The sequence below is a fragment of the Eublepharis macularius genome, chromosome 2 (genome assembly GCF_028583425.1).
Source record: "Eublepharis macularius isolate TG4126 chromosome 2, MPM_Emac_v1.0, whole genome shotgun sequence".
Taxonomy (NCBI): Eukaryota; Metazoa; Chordata; class Lepidosauria; order Squamata; family Eublepharidae; genus Eublepharis; species Eublepharis macularius.
The window spans coordinates 184,318,468-184,338,281 of record NC_072791.1 but is presented as its reverse complement, the minus strand read 5'-3'; the positions used below and the strand labels follow the sequence as shown (position 1 = coordinate 184,338,281).

The 19,814-nt window shown below is 40.8% G+C and overlaps 1 protein-coding gene across 3 annotated transcripts in view; it reads right to left on the bottom strand.

The window, feature by feature from the left end:
• EPC2 (enhancer of polycomb homolog 2) overlaps nt 1-19,814 on the bottom strand; it is a 73,404-nt gene that overhangs the window by 22,906 nt on the left and 30,684 nt on the right. For 2 of the 3 annotated variants that reach the window (XM_054972490.1, XM_054972488.1), the window contains exons 2-3: nt 4,090-4,249; nt 2,971-3,116 (exon numbers count right to left, since the gene is read on the bottom strand). In XM_054972490.1, coding sequence (XP_054828465.1) covers nt 2,971-3,116; nt 4,090-4,189 — 246 coding nt within the window. In that variant the 5' untranslated portion in view covers nt 4,190-4,249. Of the gene's footprint in view, nt 1-2,970; nt 3,117-4,089; nt 4,250-10,171; nt 10,255-19,814 lie in introns of those variants that run through there. The other variant, XM_054972489.1, reaches the window with a different exon arrangement.

Here is a 19,814-nt window from a genome sequence, read left to right as displayed (position 1 = left end):
ATCCAGTATGACCGCCCCTCCCCCTGCCCCGCCATGGCTCTTAACTGAGTCTGCAAGCGTCAACTGAATCCCATTGAAAGTGGGAGACACAATGTCCTTCAATTTGTTTGTTTTCAGCTATCTTACAGCTGTCAGTCAACAACTCAAGACCTCTACTGCATCATCAGGGGATTTGGATAGATATAGAGCTGAGTGTCATCCATATATTGATGACATCCAATTCCCTAGCTACAAATAATTTCTCCTGAAGACTTCACATAGAGGCTTTACAAAGAGATTGAATAACATAGGGGATAAGATTGCACCCTGTGGAACCCTGCAAGATAATTTCCACACTGAAGACAACTGGTCTCCATCAGCAAAACTTGGACTGCATTTCATGAGGAATGATTTATACCAGCCCAAGGCATATTCCTTGATACCTACTTCTGCCTCCAAACACCTCATTAGGATGGCATGATTTATCGAATCAAAGACTGCAGATAGATCCAGAAGGAGCAACAAAGAAACATGGCCTTTGTCTACATTCAGGTGGAGGTCATCAGCTAAAGCCACTAGAGCCATTTCTATCCCATAGCCCAGCCTAAAACCATACTGAAAAGAGTCCAAAGCACAACAGTTATCCAAGAATACATGAAGTTTGTCTGCTACAGTTCTGTCAATCACTTTACCTACACAGGGCAGACTAGAGACTGGGCGATAACTGGCCACATGATCTTTGTCTAGGGATTTTTTTAAAGTAGTGGGCAGATAACTGCCTCTTTGAGTGACCAGGGGAAGGTGCCTTGGCTTAGTGACTGATTTATGATGGACACCAAGAGCTCATTTATGTGGTTTTTACATGCTTTTAGCAGCCAAGATGGGCAAAGATCCAGTGCACAAGCAGTGGCCTTCAGATGCTAGGTTCCTGTCAACATCCATCACTGCAATTGAGTCAAAATGGTCCATAAGTGGGCCAGATGTTGTATGAAGCATTTATTCTACCTTGCCTATATTACATCTTGCATCTAGATCCGAGCATATTCATGCTATTTTATCAGCAAAAAACTTTGCAAAGGTATTACAGTCAATTGACTGTTTCTGGGCCAGTAAAAGTTCAGATTTAGGACTCAGAAGATGTCAAGATACCTTTAACAATTGAGATGGTTGTAAATTAGCTGATGCAATGGTGGCAGAGAAATAACATTTGTCATTAACATGGCCACTTCACAGGCCTTCCAATGAACTCTACAGCATACTGTGTCAGATTTGATGTGAGATTTCCACCAGTCTCATCCTAGATACCTTTCAGCTCTCTTTAGGTCACCCAGTTCCACAGTAAAGAGAAGTCAATGAGGAGCTATCTTTTCTATGGCATCAAGAAGCTTCATGTTCCAAGTTCTCACCACAGCCTCAACAGAGAATGTATTTGGAATTCTTAAATACCCTAGAGCATTTTAGACCCCATAAGCATCCACTTTAACAGTTCCCCCTTGTAGCAACAAGAGGCTGCTGACCACTACAAATCACTGGAAAAAACACCTCGCCCACAATGAAAGAGTTAACACTGGATGCTAATTTGCTCCCTAGCACAAGTCAACAGGCTGGTTATGACTTTTAAAGATCTAAACATGGTGGGGCCAGTATACTTCAAGGACTGCTTGCTCCCTTATGAGCCCCCGCCCAGCATAAAGATCTTCAGCACAAGCCCTTCTCTCAGATTCTCTACCTCAGAGATACAGTGAATAGCTAACTAGAGGTCTTCTTTGCTTTGTTGTGGTTCTTCCCTTCGTAGTTACTTCTTCCCTACAGCTACTCAGATAGTGCCTAATCTTTCTGACTTCAGATGCCAAATAAAACCTTTTCTGTTCAATTCATCTCTTTGTGGATTTTCCTGAGCAGACAGGACTGCTGCTTTTGATTTTGCTGGTAGCTTTATTGATATACTTTTTGTTTTAACACATTAATTGGCTACTGTTTTTGTCCAGTGTTTATAATTTGTTCTATACTATATTGTGGTCTTTTGGGCAACATCATTATCAAAAATAGAGTTAAAATAATTGTCTAAGCTCTAGATGTTATACTCAGTCAGTACTCAAGAAACTTACAACCACACAGATAATATCTTAAAAGTTCCTACTGGATTAAAGCCTCTACTAATTTGACTTAAATACAATGATCCAGTTTAAATGGCCAATGGATCATACTATAAATCTATAAAGAATTCCACTGACAAAAACCAGAGAAAAATGTGGTTTACATAGTCTTATAACTTAGCACTTGCTTGGTCTGTAATAATAATTGCCTGCAGACAAGTTCTCACCACATGCAAAAGGGCTATACCAAAAACAGAATAAATCCAATTATCTAAAGCTGTACACACTTGCCTGTGTATCCTCAAAGAACTTCCTAGCATAGCTAGCTGTTCAAGGAAGAGAGACACACTCAAAAGCCTCCCCTATTATACTGTGTGTTATACAATGCAATTCTATCCATAGTTGGTACAGCCACCTGTGATGGCACTCAAGGCAAGTGGGACTGATAGCAAAGGGAAGGAAGACCACCACAGTTAAGTTGATGGTGATAGGCAATACCCTACAAAGTAATTATCAGCAAAATTACGTAAATCTACTTTTATTTAAAATTTTAGAAACTAGATGTAATATACATAATATATTTATTGAGAACATTTTAAATCTGCCTTTCTTCGAAACTGAACTCAAGATGGGTTACAAATAAAACCATCAGAATTAGCAAATAGGTGTAGCTATCCCTTCAAAGATAACCAGTGTTAAAAGTCTTCCTGAGTAATTCTGCCCTGTATAACTTACAAAACCTCACCAATGCGGAACTCTTTCTAACAACTTTAACAGCAGTCACTGAAAATTAGTAATGAGATGTAAACAAAGACATTCAAGTTTATGAAATCTTATCAAAATCCAATTTTATTAACAAATTCTAAGATGATGATTTCCTTGGAGAGCACAATACCTGATTAGAACTAGCTTTCTCAAGTCTGTCTATCATAATTTCAAACTGAAGTGGTTTGATTTCCATCTTCCGATTAAGCCTATTTAATAATGTCTCATCTTCTGAGTCCATATCATAATCAGGTTGTTCATTGTCCAGATTGAAGGCTAAAGGAAAGAGAGAGAGAGATGCAACATTAAAGCTAAAATCTACACTAATTTACACTAATAACCAGTACAGAATCAGCTGAAAGGAAACAAAAGACCAACTAGTTTAATTCTTCGTCATCCCAAGATACAGGATTTGATCTCCATCATGTGGTGGAGCCAGATGCAGTCATGGGGTTGCCCACTTAGCTCCAGTAAGATCCTGTATGACCCCCCTAAATATCTGAGCTGTACACTAGGGGTGTGCGCTGGAAAAATATTCGGGTTTCCAACTTCAGGTTTACCCAAAGTGGGAAAATAATCCAGAATGACTCGAAACCCAAAGCAGCAAGCTGCTTTGGGATTTGAGTGTTTAAAAGCTTCTGTATGCTTGTAAAGATTCGGAGCACACCAAGCTCAAAGCCACGTTTCTCCTGTCACTCATGAGCGGCAGGAGAAGGGGTGCTGCTGCAGGCGCCTCGGTTTCACACGATGTGCATCAGGTGAAGCCGGGGCAGGGGCGTATCTGCAAGTGGCAGCGCTGCTTCTCCTGTCTCTTGCAGCGGCAGGAGAAGGAGTGCTGAAACGCCCGGTGCCCGGCTTTATCTGATGTGCATCAAATGAAGCTGGGGCGTCTGAAGCTGACAGCGCCCCTTCTCCTGTCCTTTGTGAGGGGCAGGAGAAGGGCCACTTTGAAATGCCAGGTGGCTGGCTTCACCCAATGAACATCAAGTAAAGAGTAAAATTCAGAAAAAAAGTTGTTTTCTCCAAAGGACCCCCCTCCCTGTTTTTCAGATGGGCAGATGTGTATTTCTGGACTTCAGTCAGTATCAATTAACAAACTATTTAAAAAAATCCAGGCTGCCAAAAATATTTGTGAGCTCTGCCTTTTTGTCCCTTAGTAATAGGAAAAGAGAAAGTTCAGCTCAAGATCTAAAGTCGAAGGAGCTTATTGTTAATACATGAAGTGAAGAAAAAAAATCAATGAACTTACGTTGGATATGAATAAACTGTTTTGGTTGTTTAAACTCTCCTTTGTATAGGCGACTGTAATAGTTGACATTGCTTTCTGCTTCAGGAACTGGAATAACCATGTTCTCTTTCTTTTCTCTAAATACCTGCTGTGCTGAGATAGCTCGTTGCAAATGGTGTTCCTAAAAAGAGGAAGGTAATAGTTTAAATGTCATTATTATGTAAGGAAAAAATAGTCGCAACTTTTCCTAGCAATAATATCCTCCATCATCAAACTGAAAACGGCTGTAGAGTATTTCCTTTCAAGACAACAGGATACTTCAACATGCCCAAGAAAAAAAACTGCTTCAATTTAAACAATTAAAATATGATTGCCATCATAGAATAAGAATACCCCCCTCAGGGAAGCTTTATAGGAGGTTCTTTTTCTTTTAATCCACAGATGACAACAACAAATGTGTGTGGGCAGGCAGTCTAGTAAATATTTCTGGGCTAAATACTTTTGTAGTTTTTTTTTAAACAAGGCAGATGTAATGAAAAGATATTTGGCACAGAAGGAGGAAATACATTCTGTAAAGTGCTTTCTAAATATGTGGAGGATGCAGAGGGCAGAAACTTATATTCACTTCCACAACCCAGCAGAAAACTATCAAAAGAAACCCAGACTGACAGTTAATAGTTTCTTATGATACTACTTATTTCTGCAAGAGTTTTTGTCTATTTTAATTTTTAAATGACCAGATTTGTCTTTATCTCTCCCGTGACATATTCAGTTCTAAAGCAAAATTAATATTCCAAAATTTACTTTAAAGCAGATACATGTTAGTTAGCTCATCTTACTTGAAATCTTATATTTATATGGAAATAGCCACGTTTTTAAGTCAATCAGGCGACTCTAAATATTCTGACTCTTCATAGAACTAAATGTATCAACACAGGCTACTAAATTTTCTACACATTTTTAGCTTCGTCTATGAGTGTGTACTCTGTAGGCCATTATGCTATACCAATATATGTATAGTTTGCTGTGCGCACACACTGCAAAAATTCCAATGCACACTTTCCTACTCCTAAAGAGATACGCTTATAGAAATTCATCTTCTGAAAACAACAGGCCTTATAATCCAACAAGATTCACAAAGCGAGTTAATGCCTACATTTTTCAGTTTGTTGAAAAATGTTTCCTTCAGTCCAGAAAACCAGAGATTAAGCCACAGGAGGCCTGAAAGATACACACTTGGTGTAGCAGCCACCAGAACTAAAGGCAAGCAAGCCTCATGGCTCATGAATGAAAAAATGTTCACACACACACACAAACACAAGAAGAGTCACTCATGAGGTAACAAATACATAATTTCTGACCTAACTACCTCAGGTAAAGGTTGTATGGAGTAGATCCAACCACCTTCCAAGTACCTTTCCTCCAGCCTTCAATTTAAATGGCTCTTCCTCCAATGGAAGAGCAACTTAAGTAGGAGGGCATATAAACAAACAAACAACAAACTTTGTTCAGTGGAGAGGTCAGATAGGTAGATTCCATGTCATTTTTTATTTAAGTATGCTCCCTCCCAGTATAGACTGTAACCCACATCTTCTCAATATATCTTCAAAATAATGGTAAAAACCATTTATTTATTTATTTATATATATTTCTGCCCCATTCAACCAGTCAAGCATCTAGCATTCCAGTTATCCAGTATCAATGGGTTTTACTCTTCTTGTTAAAACATATTTGGGCTGTTCCTCGAGAAAAAAAAATCCAATATAAGCACTCAAAGAACAAATGGCTTCTACATCCACTTGGTAGCTGCAGGTCACATTACCACCAATATATAAAGAACATGCAAAATCTGCATAGGTGAACAGATGAATAACATGTTCACAATCAGCACTGAGCCAACAACTGCTATTGGGCTTTCAGGAGAGCAATATTGGTACTCGATTTTCTCACATCACATCATGGCCATTTAAAATAGGTACATCTGATCTTCTGATAGAATACCACCAAATGTCAACAGAAACTACTATGACAGTAAAAATAAGCTAACTATGTATGCTTAGGCAACCTCCAAAGTTAGACATTTTGGGCAAGTTCCACTGTATCAGCCTAAAGATTTTTAATACAGTGATTAACTGATTACAGAAATGCAAAATTCTGTTTCCACCTTGAGGAGATTTTTGCATAATATGAATGCTTGCTGTTCTTCAATGATATACTGCTAGGAAAAAGCTCAGGCATGTAAATTACTGTGTCTTACTATTTGCAATTCCTTAATGTGGTGCACATATGATTTCTACTCAGATCTAGGGTGAGTCTGGATTTGTGTGTTTTAGGTTTTATATCTTCCAACCCCCCAAGTGAGAGGTTGGTCTAGATTGATGTGTTCTGAGTATTACTTGGGGGAGTGTCTTCAGTCTGCTGTTCTTTTGACTGCTGGAGGGAGAAAGGGGGGGCAGAACAAGGTGAGAACTGGTGTCACAATTTATGTGTGACGTAGGATGAAGAGCATGTCTGATAAGAGGAGGGAACGGCAGACATTTGCATACTGTTGCTCTTTCCAGCTCTTCTTCCAACCAAAGTGATGCTGGTAACCACATCAACAACCCACCAAGCTATAAAATCCTGCAGCTAAATGCCAGGCCAGTAGCAGGAAAAACAGCAGCCTGACCTGACCTGAATCACCGAGAGTTGGCTGGGGGAGGAGGAAGGGTTAATCTCTTCCAACTATGTTTCATGGTGTACTCAGTGATACATTAGCCTAAGTCTGGAGGGCACGGAGATGGCGTTGCTGTAATCTATAAGGAGTCTATAAGCATGGTGCCCAATCCAGGACACTTCCAACTTCAAGGTGGTGTACCTAATGCTGGAACTTAGAGGTAGGATTGGGATTCCCTTAGTGTACCGCCCACCCCACTGCCCAACAGTCTCTCTGCCCAAGCTAACGGAGGTGTTCTCAGGGGTGGCACTAAGGACCCCTAGGCTGGTTGTTCAGGGGACTTCAACGTTCATGCTGAAACTGCCTTGTCAGGAGCGGTTCAGGATTTCACAGCCTCCATGACAACCATGGGCCTACCTCAGATAACAGGTCCCACATATTATGCAGGTCACAACCTTAATATGGTATTTTGTTCTAGGTGGGAGAAACGGATACTGTTTCCTCACTGTGATGGAAGCAGGAGATCTTAATAACTATCAAACTTTCTCAAATGTTCCATTCTTCAGCAAAGTGGTTGAAAAGGTGGTAGCTGGACAACTTCCCAGACGAGGCAAATTGTACAGATCCTTTCCAATTTGCTTTTAGATCTAATTACGGCACAGAAACAGCCTTGGTCACTGTGGCTGAGGAACTGTGCTGGGAGAGGGATGGGGCAGTGTGATTCTATTAATTCTCTTGGACCTCTCAGTGGCCTTCAATACCATTGATACTGGTATACTTATGGACTGACTTTCCGGGCTGAGATTGGGAGGCATCATTCTTGAAGTATTTGAAGAATTGTGTATTCTTCAGATACCTGAAGTATCTAAAGTGAGCTGTGGCTCATACCCTACCACAAATTTTGTTAGTCTTATAGGTGCTACTGGACTCTTGCTCTTGCAGCTGATTCCTGCAGATGAATCTTGTTCTGCCATCTTAACTTAGAGCTTCATTCTTTGCAAAAAACCTGATGTAAATCGGTGCTTCACTCACTATTTCATTTACTAAAACTCGAACAACCCTTTAAAAAAGCACAAATCAACTTGCTTTATTTGGTTCCAAATAATACTCTTACAAACTACTAAAGCTATATTCACGAACACAGATATTCAATACAATGCAATAAAATAAGGCGACTCCAGTTGGTAGGTTTAAACATCCTTAAACATATTTAAAGGTCTGCTACAAATGTACATGCCACGGCTTGTGCGTGTTTCTGTGGTTGAATTGCCTCTGCGATTGAGCGCAGAGTCTCCATTCAGAAGTGATGCAACTTGATAAACTTGTTCAAAAAGTTGAGGTCTAGTAACACCCTCCAGTCCCCATTTTTTTAGGGACTGTGAAGAAGATAAGTAGACCCCCTGTCCTCTTTCATTGTGGGGAAAAATGCTTCACTGCTTGAATGCCCAGAAGTTGTTGGATTACCTTTCGGGATAAGATTTTGTGTAGGGGAGAGATGACAAAACATTCTGGTAGATAGCTTTTCAAATTGTATGGAATAGCCTTGTGAGACTATTTCTAAGGTTCAGGAGTCCACCTGCATGCCGACCCACGCTTGATGGTAAAGAGTAGTTGGCCTCTCAAAGGGATGGCTTGCAAGTCCTGTCTTAAGAGATCTTGGTATCAAGGTCTAATCTCTTTCCACGTGTGGAGAACTGTCTGTTTGATCTTGGGACAAAGTAAACATTATCCCCACAACACAGCTGGGGAGCTGGGACTGAGAGGAATGGTTTACCCAAGGCCATGTGGTAAGTTCATGGCAATAGTGAGATTTGAACCAGCAGAGTACTGCAACACAGTTGAGTTACTTAACCACTATACTACAAGTGGGATCTTGAAAGGACCCCCCTTTATTAAAGGGCTGTTTAGATTAACCCCAGGATGGTCACTTGGAATCCTGTCTGGTCCCTAGTAGAGCATGTTGTGAATAAAATGGCTGAGGGCCAAGAGATCGCCTCTCAGACTGCTTGAATGTTTTTGGCAACACTTCCTTTTATCCTGGGTCTCAATGTATGTGCCGCTGTGTTTGCATACATACACACACATATATATGTGTGTGAACATGTTTACATGTATTTTAATCTATGTATTGGGATGTTTATGATTTGAAATTGTATATATGATGAAATATGTTTTTAATCTTGGTTGTGATCCGCCCTGAGCCTGCTGATGTGGGGAGGGCGGAAAATAAATAAATAAATAAATAAATAATAAATAAATAAATAAATAAATAAGAAAGAAAGAAAGAAAGAAAGAAAGAAAGAAAGAAAGAAAGAAAGAAAGAAAGAAAGAAAGAAAGAAAGAAAGAAAGAAAGAAAGAAAGAAAGAAAGAAAGAAAGAAAGAAAGAAAGAAAGAAAGAAAGAAAGAAAGAAAGAAAAATCTTTCACAGTTCATCCCCAAATAGCTTGTCTCTCTGAAAGGGGTAATTCAGAATGATATTTTTAGAGTGTAAATCTGCTGGCCATGCTCTTAGTCAAGGGTGCCTATTTGTTACTGTTGCCGATACCACAGCCTTGGAAGAAAAAGAATCCAGGATGGTGTCTGCCTTGAAGGTACTGGCCTTCAAAATTCTGTTTGCCCCTTCAAGGGGCATTTATTGTATGGGAGAAGTTGGATGAGTTTTCTGATCCATACTCCTGACGCTCTGGAGGCAATGGCTATAGCCTTAATAGTCATGGCTATGGCCTCTCTCTTCTTATCTAAGTTGTCTCTGACTGATCCTTGTCCGTCTTTTGACAGGAGCCCAGAGGATTGAAGTGTAGCCACTGGAGGATCAAAGACACAGGCAGGTTTGTACCTTTCATACATTACTCATTTGACGGGGAGTCCTGTTGTAAAGGCAGGGCTAGATCCAAAGGGAAATAGCTTGCTGTGCATGGGCACGTTCACTGTGGTGCCGGAGCTGAAGAGATTCCTGGCATTTTTTCCTGCAAAAAGCCTAGGCTGAGGTAACACGCCGACTCCAGCTGCAGAGCAGGAGCACGTAGTTGCTTCCGGCTCCCACTCAGTGGGACGGGCCATTTGAAGCTCTTCTGTGGCTCTAAGGCTGATTTGTATTCAAGAGACCACACAAGCCACAGAGGCATGTTGGTGCCAACTCATTGCCAGGAGCACATACAAGCCGGGAGGCTTGTCAGCACCAGATTCATCAATCTCCATTGCGTTCAATGCAAATACTGGGGAGCATTTCTCTCCGTTGTCTAGGAAGCTGTCCTCAGAATCCCTGGAGTCCATCTTTTAGGGGCTGTCCCAAATGGCTGCTGTGATCATCTCAGTCAGCCAGGGAGAGTAGTAAGGGACAGGAGAGGACAGCAAAAAGATAGGGAGGAACTGTGAAAGTTTAAGTCAATAGAATTTAAAAGACAAAGGAAAGATTAGAGGAAGAGAACGGAGGTTTGGACACTTACTGAGAAGGGTCCTTCCCCTCTGAAGGCAGGAGGACATCATGGGATGTTTCCCTTCACCCAATCAGGGAGGCAGGAAGTCCAACACTTTCTTCCTCTTCCTCTTGGAGCCTAGGAACTCCTCTCTTCCAGTTCAGGTGACTCCCCACAGCAGTGAGCCCTCCAATATCCTAATTACTCGCTGTTGAAGATACCACTTGGTCTATTCAAACAACCTGTCCAATGGAAAAGAAGTAGAAAAGGAAGTGGACTGAAGATGGAAGAATTGATAGACACAAAGACAATGAGGAACTTGGGAGGGGCAAGATGTCCTCCTCCCTTCAGAAGAGAACGAACCTTTGGACACTTACCATGAAGGGTCCTTCTCCTCTGAGGAAAGGAGGACATCTTGGGTGCTCCCAAAGCAGTTATTTATTCGAGGGAGGGGATAGTTCCTCATCCTGTATCACGTGTTGTAGAATTCTTCTTCTGATGGCCGCATCTGCAGAACCGAAGACGTTCAGTTTGTAGTGCTTTGTGAAATTAGAGACTGAGGACAAGGTGGCCACCTTGCAGACTTCCTCCACTGAAGTGTTGTTGTAGAGTGCAGCATTGGTCGCTGCGCTCCTGATAGAATGAACCGTAATTCCCTGGGGAATCTCTCTGTTACTTGCTCTATATGCCTCAGCGATGCAATATCTGATGTTTTTTTCTGATCGTTGCAGATGACATTTTCTTCCCTTGGTTAGGGGGTGTAACGTTGATGAAGAGGGAATCCAACTTTCTGATTGACTCTGTCCTGGTCAGATAAATTTTGAGGGCCTTCCTCATGTCCAGCATATGCCAGTCCCGTTCTTTGGGATGTGAAGGATTAGGACAGAAAGATGGAAGATTGATCTCCTGCAGCCTATGAAATCTTTGGACTGGGGCACAAACATAGGGTCTGCGCGAAGAACCACCTTATCTTGATGAAAGATGCAAAGGCTGGGCTTGATTGACAGTGCTCCCAGTTCTGAAATTCTCCTAGTTGAGGTGATGGCAACCAAGAACATGGTTTTAAGTTTCACCCACTTTAGGGAGAGGTCTCTCAGTGGTTCGAATGGAGTTTTGGTCAAGGTGGATAATATGACATGAAGCCTTCATGTAGGAAAATGATAGATTATAGGAGGGCTTAATAGGGTAGCACCCCTTAGAAAGCGCTGAATATGAGGACGTCTGAAAATCTTGAGGCCCTCCGCTTAAGGAAGAACCGAAGTCAGAGCTGCAACCTGTTTTCGTAGAGTAGCTGGTTTGAGCCTAGAGTCCAGTCCTTCCTGAATAAATCCTAAGATTGTACCTATCAAAGGACGTATGTAGTTCACTTTCTTTCTCTTTGCCCATCCAGTCTGGGTGGGGGTGCCAGACCAGTCCCTGATGGAGGAGATCTGGTATCGCTGGAAGACGTATGGGAGGAAGAACGGACATCAACTGAATTGTAGAGAACCATGACCTCCTTGGCCACCAAGGAGCTATGAGGATCACTTCCACGGCCTGCTCCAAAATTTTCCTGAGTAGCTTCGGGATGATCAGAGTCAGAGGGAAGGTGTACAATACACCCTTGGGCCAAGGGAATGAGAGGGCATCGACCCCTTCCACTTGAGGGTGCAGATATCTGGAATCTTGGAACTTGGCAATTCAAGTGTGTTGCAAACAAGTCCAAAATCAGAGACCGGAAGTGGCTCATTATCCTGAGGAAGATCTCCCTCTTGAGGGACCATTCTCCCGGGTGGATGGTCGGCCTGCTCAGCCAATAAGCTTGTATGTTGGCCGTGCCCTTGATGTGTTCTGCTAGTAGACATGCAAGATAAGACTTGGCCCAAGAAATGATCTTCGTCGTCTCCTTGTGATGTCTGGAGGATCGAGAGCCCCCTTGGTTGTTGATATACGCCTTGGCTGATGTATTGTCCGTGCGTATCAAAATGTCCTTGCCTGTTGTGAGGTTGAAGAAGTGAGAGAGGGCTAGTCAAACTGCTCTTATTAACAGAAGGTTGATGGGCAGTAGTGCTTCCTCCTGGGACCAGAGTTCTTGGGCCAGATGATCTTCCAGCATTGCCCCCCAGCCCACTAGGCTGGCGTCTATAAATAACTGAAGTCTTGGTGGATTGAGAAAGGACTTCCCTTGATGCAGGTTGATGTCCCAGGTCCACCAATTGAGCCTTGTCTTGACCTTTTGGGGAACCTTGACTTGTTTGTTGACTTTGGAAATGATTAGTAGTTGGAAAGGTCTGAGGAAAGAAAGAAGCTCCCAGGCATAGAAGCACCCCCAGTCCAGGGCTTTGCAGCATGCTACTAGAGTCCCTATTAACTTGGAGAGAGTCAGCAAGGAAATAGGACTGCTCTGTATTGCCAGTGCAACCAGTTCCTTAGTTTTTTGGATCTTTTCCAGAGGGAGGAACAGGTGACCTTTCATAGTGTCAATTATCAGGCCCAGGTGGAGTAATCTCTGAGATGGTTGTAAGGAGCATTTGTCCAGGTTTATAAGGAACCTGTGATTCTGAAGGAAGTGAATTGTCTCCCAGGTGTCCTGAACAGCCTTTTTTCTGGAATCCGTCCAGATAAGCAGGTCATATAAATAGGGATGAATGTGAATTCCCCTCTCCTGAGGTGAACAACACGGTTGATTAGGACCTTGGAGAACACTCTGGGAACGGTAGCGCTTTGATAATGTCGGTTGTCTATGGGGAATCTTAGAAATCGATGGTGAGCAGGGTAGATTGGGATGTGTAGGTAAGCCTCTGTAAGGTCTATGGACGTAAGGAATTCTCCCTGATGTAAGGCTTCTGAAATGGATCTTAAGGTTTCCATGCGGAAGCATCTTAGCTTTATGAATCGGTGTATGTATTTTATGTCCAGGATGGCTTGCCAATCCCCATTTTAATTTGGCACAGTAAAGAATAGGGAATAATCTCCCAATCCCTTCTCATGAGGAGGAACGGGTTCCATTGCTTTGATATCCAGGAGATGCTGTATAGCTTTTAGAGTAACGAGTCTTCTTTGATGATTCTTGTGGAGAGGGGATGTTAGAAATTGATCCAGTGGGTAGGATTTAAACTCTACGGAGTACCCTTTGGAGACTACTTTGAGGGTCCAGGCAATCGCCTTTGATTCTTCCCAGGTTTGATATAAAAGTTGTAGTCTCCCCCACACCGGATCTGAAAGTGAGTCAGGATTTAGGATTTTTTTGAATCATACTCCTGTCTGTCTCTGCACGACTGATGTGGTCTGTTGGATCTGGAACCAAAGTTGCCTCATTTGAAGTTCTGCTTATTGAAGGTTCAAGAGGAGAGTTTGGTGTCCTGTCGTGGTCTGGCCAAGGAGTGGTGTGTACAAAAGGACTGAGTAAGCAGCGAGAGAGGAAAAACAAGAGAGTGAGAACAATAGAGACAGAAATGAGTTAAGGTAGAGAGAGGAAGAAAGTGAGAAATGAATCAGACTCAATTAGAAAAGCTGTGTTAGCAGACAACCTGCTGCCACGACTACTCTCCCTGGAGGCAGGAAAGAACTGGAAGAGACTAGGAATTCCCAGGCTCCAAAAGGAAGAGGAACAAAGTTTTGAACTTCCTGCCTCCCTGATTGGGTGAAGGGAAACAACCCAAGATGTCCTCTGCCTCAGAAGGAGAACAAAGGAGTAGGAATGGGAAAATGAAAGTGAAACTGAAGTCCTAATAAGAAAGTAGCAGAGCTAGTCTGCTACTAGACTGCTCTCCCTGGAGGGTGTCCCACACATCAGACAAGAGGAGGAAGAAAATTAGTTCCTGCCTCCTTGATTGGACAGTGGGAATCACCCAAGATGTCCTCTGCCTCAGAGAGAGAACAACATTCAAATCTGCACTCTTGTTGGGTGAGCTGGGTGACCCTGGGTCAGTCACACATACTCAGCCTAACCTAGTTCATAGACTTGCTGGGAAGAAACAGAAATTTAATATCTAAGTCTTGCCTCCTTGACTGATTGGTAGGAATCACCCATGTTAAGATACCCTCTCTACCACAGAGTAGAAAGAATTTTCACCCTAAGTGTCCAATATTCCTTTTAATGATAGTAAATTTTAAAATCTAATTTCAAATTGCAACACTCTGAGGCAGAAGATTCAGATATAGGCAGAAGAATCAGTTACAGTTATCAAAAAAGTAATCACTGCTCAGCAAAGCCTGTACAGTGAACTAGGAGTGGAGGAGATTTTTAGAAAACTGTTTAAATACATCTCGGGGCCCACCAAGAGACCCTGGATGTCTCTATGCCTCAGATCCCAATACGTAAAATGGAAACAATAGTGACCTATTTCCCCAAGTTGCTATGAGACACTTGTAAAGTGCTTATCACTTGTAATTTACAATATGCAATGTGATCTAATTATGGTTGCCAATTCCAGGTAGGGAAATTCCTGGTATGGAGGCTGGGGATTGGGGAAGGGAGGAAGCTCAGCGGGATACAATGCCATAGAACCCACCCTCCAAAACAGCTATTTTCTTCAGGGGAACTGATGTATCATCTGGAGTTCAGTTGAAATTCCAGGAGTTCTCTAGAGTTTGGGGGGGGGGAATCAAAATATGCAATTCTAAATTTATTTTAATACTTTAACAAAATAAAATGCACCATTCAGAAATTAAGTTAGCAAATTAAATTTTATTATTTGCATTCTGATGAAATTTAAAATGTATAAATGCATTAATTTTCTACAAGCACAATTGCCAAATATACCCAATACTAAAAAGAGTGAGCTGGAAATTGCTGCATCCTGTGCTACCTTAGTGTGTACATTAGACATTTTCCCTCTCAGAAAAAACTTTAAATGAAAACAGAAAACAAACATTTTGTGGTATCATAAGAAAGCATATGATTTGGGCAGGAAAAGAATCAGATAGTCACAACAGTTCTAGCAGCATATTTGGATAATGAATTGTAACACTGAAATAGTTTAACTCTTCACCAATTTATTATTATACACATTATAGCACATTAATCTAAAAAGAACAAAATTGAGTGTTTTTTTAAAGAAGTGCTGAAGCAATGTGTGCACTTAAAAAGACATCACAAATTAACACAAACATGAGAGCTCATGACATTACATATCCAGAGGAGTTAGCCGTGTTAGTCTGTAGTAGCAAAATCAAAAAGAGTCCAGTAGCACCTTTAAGACTAACCAACTTTATTGTAGCATAAGCTTTCGAGAATCACAGTTCTCTTCGTCAGATGCATGGAGGGCAAGAAGAGACTGGTCAGATATAGAGGAGGAGAGGGCGGAGTAGATGCAAACAGCTCCTTCTGATATGGAGATCAGTTTGCTTCTGTAAAGGAAATCAATTACGATGGTTGTTGGGGGTTTTCCGGGCTGTATTGCCGTGGTCTTGGCATTGTAGTTCCTGACGTTTCGCCAGCAGCTGTGGCTGGCATCTTCAGAGGTGTAGCACCAAAAGACAGAGATCTCTCAGTGTCACAGTGTGGAAAAGATGTAGGTCATTTGTATCTACTCAGGAGGGGTGGGGTTGAGCTGAGTCATTCTGTAAGAGTTTCCCAGGGTGTGGAATGCTAATGGCGGGAGGCTTCACTGTAACCTGAGGAGGTTCTTTTGCATATGGATTGGTGCTTGATGTGCTAATCTTCTCTGCAGGGCTATTGTCGGGTGTGGACAATACATCGAAATCAATTACTTTTGATAATGAAATAACCATTCATAGTCCCTATTCAGTCCCAGCTTGACAGAGTCAAATTTACATATGAATTCCAATTCAGCAGCCTCCCACTGGATTTTGTTTTTGAAAGATTTCTGTTGAACTACAGTGACCTTTAAGTCTTTGATGGAATGTCCTGGTAGATTGAAGTGTTCTCCCACTGGTTTTTGGATGTTGCCATTTCTAACGTCAGATTTGTGTCCATTTATTCTTTTGCGTAGAGGTTGGCTGGTTTGTCCAATGTACAGAGCAGATGGACATTGTTGGCACATGAGGGCATATATCACATTGGAGGATGAGCAGCTGTAAGAGCCAGAGACAGTGTAGTTGATGCCATTGGGTCCTGTAATTGTATTCCCTGGGTAGATATAAGGGCAGAGCTGGCATCTGGGTCTGTTGCAGGGCCTGGTACCTGTGCTGGTGACTCTGCCAGCCGATTCATGATTGTAAGTGAGAAGTCGTTTAAGGTTGGGGGGGCTGTCTGTAGGCACTGTGAGATTCCCATTGCCATTTTGGAGGTTGCCTAGCAACCCAATAAACATTGCAAAAATGACAAGAGCATTGGGAAGTTGGGGAGAAATTAGTGATAGGGAAGAAAAAGACAGTAGCAGTTGGAGGAGGAGAAAAGGGATGGCTGCGACAGCAGCAGGAGCTAATGACAGGAAGGGGACCAGAAGAAAGAAACAGAGCAGCAGAAGGCCTGGAAAAGCAAGGAGGTAGTTGCTAGAAGATGGAAGCCCAGTGGGGAGGATGGATTTCTTCTTCCCATTTTCCTCATGAGTTCACTGCTTGTTATTCTCTTACGTAATTTTCTTCATACTACATACTTCAAGCGATTAAAACTTTGTCCCACAAAGGATTTCACTCATTCTAAAAAAGAACTGTATCAATGAATTTTTTTCAGTGTTTCCTCAAATTCTCAATTTTTTACACTAGTTTTTACACAATTTTTAAAAAAATCTCTTGGGGAGAAATCTCAGGGGGAAAAGCCTAGAACTCCCCCCCAAAAAACATTTTCTGGGTCTTCACATCTAACCCCAAGCAAAGAGATAAAAATTCAAGGGGAGGGAGCCTGCAGTATCTATCAATATGCTATATAATACACAAAAGCAGCATCATACCTGGTCTCTCAAGTCCCTTGAGTAAATATTCTCTCTTGCTCCCTATTAAGGTTGCAAAATGTTTAGATATGCTGCATGAATAGCAGAAGAAATCATCTAACAATGTAGCTATTGTCTGCATCTGTTTAAACTAGTAGGTGAACAATTCACTTACTTTCATCAAAATAAATAAACTCTGGGCGCACACACCTTTTGAAAGCTGTTCACCAAAGGGCTGAATTATCATTTTTGTGTGAAATTTCAGTATTTTGAATCTGCAACAGTTTCCGATGAATTTATGTCTCATGCTCCTTCCGTGGTTTGCTAACATGCATTCCATTTACAAGATCTTTCTTCATTAGGGCACATAAATAATTTGATTGAATCTACTTGTTGTGTGACTAACATCAATTTTAAACTTTATGACACTGCTTAATACTTTACAACATAATTACAATAGAGTAATTCATGTATTAGTTTTTGATCTCCAAAGGTAAGTACTGAATTGAGCTTCAATTAGCCTACAAAGTGACATTAGTAGGAATTTTTCCTGTTGTGCTTTCATTTAAATACATTAAAACACATCTAAAACTCTTTGTTCTATCAAAGTATATTCTGTGTCTGTTTTGCTTCAGTAATGTTTTTTTGTAATCCATGTATATGTTTCTTGCAATCCATGCATATAATAAATACACAAGTTATTTAACTTTTACAGTGTAAGGGCCGCCCATTCACAATGCACAATATACCATGAAACAGAACTGTCCATTATATCCTCACTCATTCTAATAGTAAAGTGCCTATCCCTTGTTAGGAACATGAATGTAGCACATCAAAACCATTCATGGAAAAGCTAGGAATTTCTAAATTCTTTGGGACTTCCCAGCTATACAGAAAAATATAACTTCATTTTCAAAAACTGTACATTTTGTTCTGTCTGATTCCTTCAGCGACCCTCTTGGAAGATATTTATTTGTAAAAGGCCAATTGGATCAGAAATCATTCACTCTAGCAGCTATTAACGCACCAAATCAAAACTAACTTTCATTTCTAGAAAATGTATTAACTAAATTACAATTTTTTGCAGAGGGTGACATAGTTATTGCTGGTGATTTTGATTTTATAATGGACTATGATGCTGATAAATTTCAGAAGAAGGGCAAGCGCACCAGACAAAAGAAAGGAGCCTTAGAACTATCGCATCTAATGACCAAATTGGGGTTTTTGGACATCTGGCGTCCTCAAAACCCATTGGTAAGGGATTACTCATATTTTTCCCATATCCACAACACACACACAAGGATAGACTATATCTTTCTTTCACCTATGCTGGCCAAACAAGCCATTTCATCCAGCATAGGTGACAAACGCTGGATGGATCATGCATGGACAGAGTGTATTTTTTCTTTAGGCAATAAAAAAAAGTCATATCCAAATTAGAAGTTAAATAATTCACTTTTATTTAATAGTTGACTTTCCTCAGAAATCTCTTCAGAAATTAGGCAATATCTGGAGTTAAATTCCGACTGTGGGGTCCCCCAAATCTATGTTTGGGATGCCATGAAGGCAGTTCTTCGGAGAAAAATTATATCATTAGCCACCTATTATAAAAAGGAAAAAGAAAAAATTAGATCTGAAACAATAGCCAAAATTAGGAAATTAGAAGAAGAACATAAAAGCACATGTTGCAGGAAAGTATATAAGCAACTGTTATCTGAACGAAAAATTTTGGAAAGCATAGAGATTTCCCAAATTCAAAAACAGCTTCTGTACACTAAACAAAAATTCTGGCACAGATCACCAATATCCCCAAAACTACTCACTCAGAAAGTGAAGGAGAAAAATCTTTTTTATTTAATGAAATCCATTCAAGACAAAAATGGAAAACTCCCATCTAAGTCAGAAGACATTGCCAACACTTTTGCAGACTTTTACCAAACCCTCTACACTTCCAGCAATCCTGATTATGACAAAATGATTAGCTACCTTTTCAAAAAAAGAAATTATACAAAAAATCTCACAAGAACATATGTTAATTATGGAACAGCCTATCTCAACTGTGGCAGTTCAGAAAGTTATTAGATTCTTAAAAACCAATAAATCCCCAGGTAAAGATGGTTTCACAGAATTCTACAAAAAATACATAGATTTAATTTCAGGCCCTCTCACACAAACTTGCAATTCGGTTTTACTATCAGGGAATATTCCACCCTCTTGGAAAGAAACAGAAATCATAATTATCCCTAAAAAGAACAAGGATGCAACTGACACCAGATCCTATAGACCTCAAGATTCTTTCAATGTTTGGAAATTAGGCAATTTAACCAGGCTGATTGACATTTCAAATAAAGGGCTTTTACTCTCCAAACAGCAACTAGAAAATAAGATCTACAATAAAATCCCCTGGTTCCAATATTTTCAAGTTAATTACCTTCTTAACCATCCCAATATGAAAGAATCTCTAAATCGTAAGCTAACAGATTTTGAGAATTTTCTTGTACCAGTAAGGAATAATTATAAGGGGCTCCTGTTCAAATTGTATAAAATTCTGCTTTCTAGCCCTAAACCTAAAATCTTATCAAACAGCCTGGGGAAAAGGATTGTAAAATTAAGTTTACTGAAACCCAATGGTCCAAAATCTGGAACTCATCAATCATCAAGTCAAGATCGATTAATATCAGAACCCAGTCTTTAAAACTTGTAACAAGGTGGTCCATCACACTTCAGAAGCTTAGCCATTGCAACCAGAATATTCCCTCATTATGTTGGAAGCAATGTGGCGAGATTGGCTCCTTTCTTCACTGCTGGTGGGATTGCAAAGTTATTAAAGCATTTTGGAACCAAGTGTTAAGTTGTAT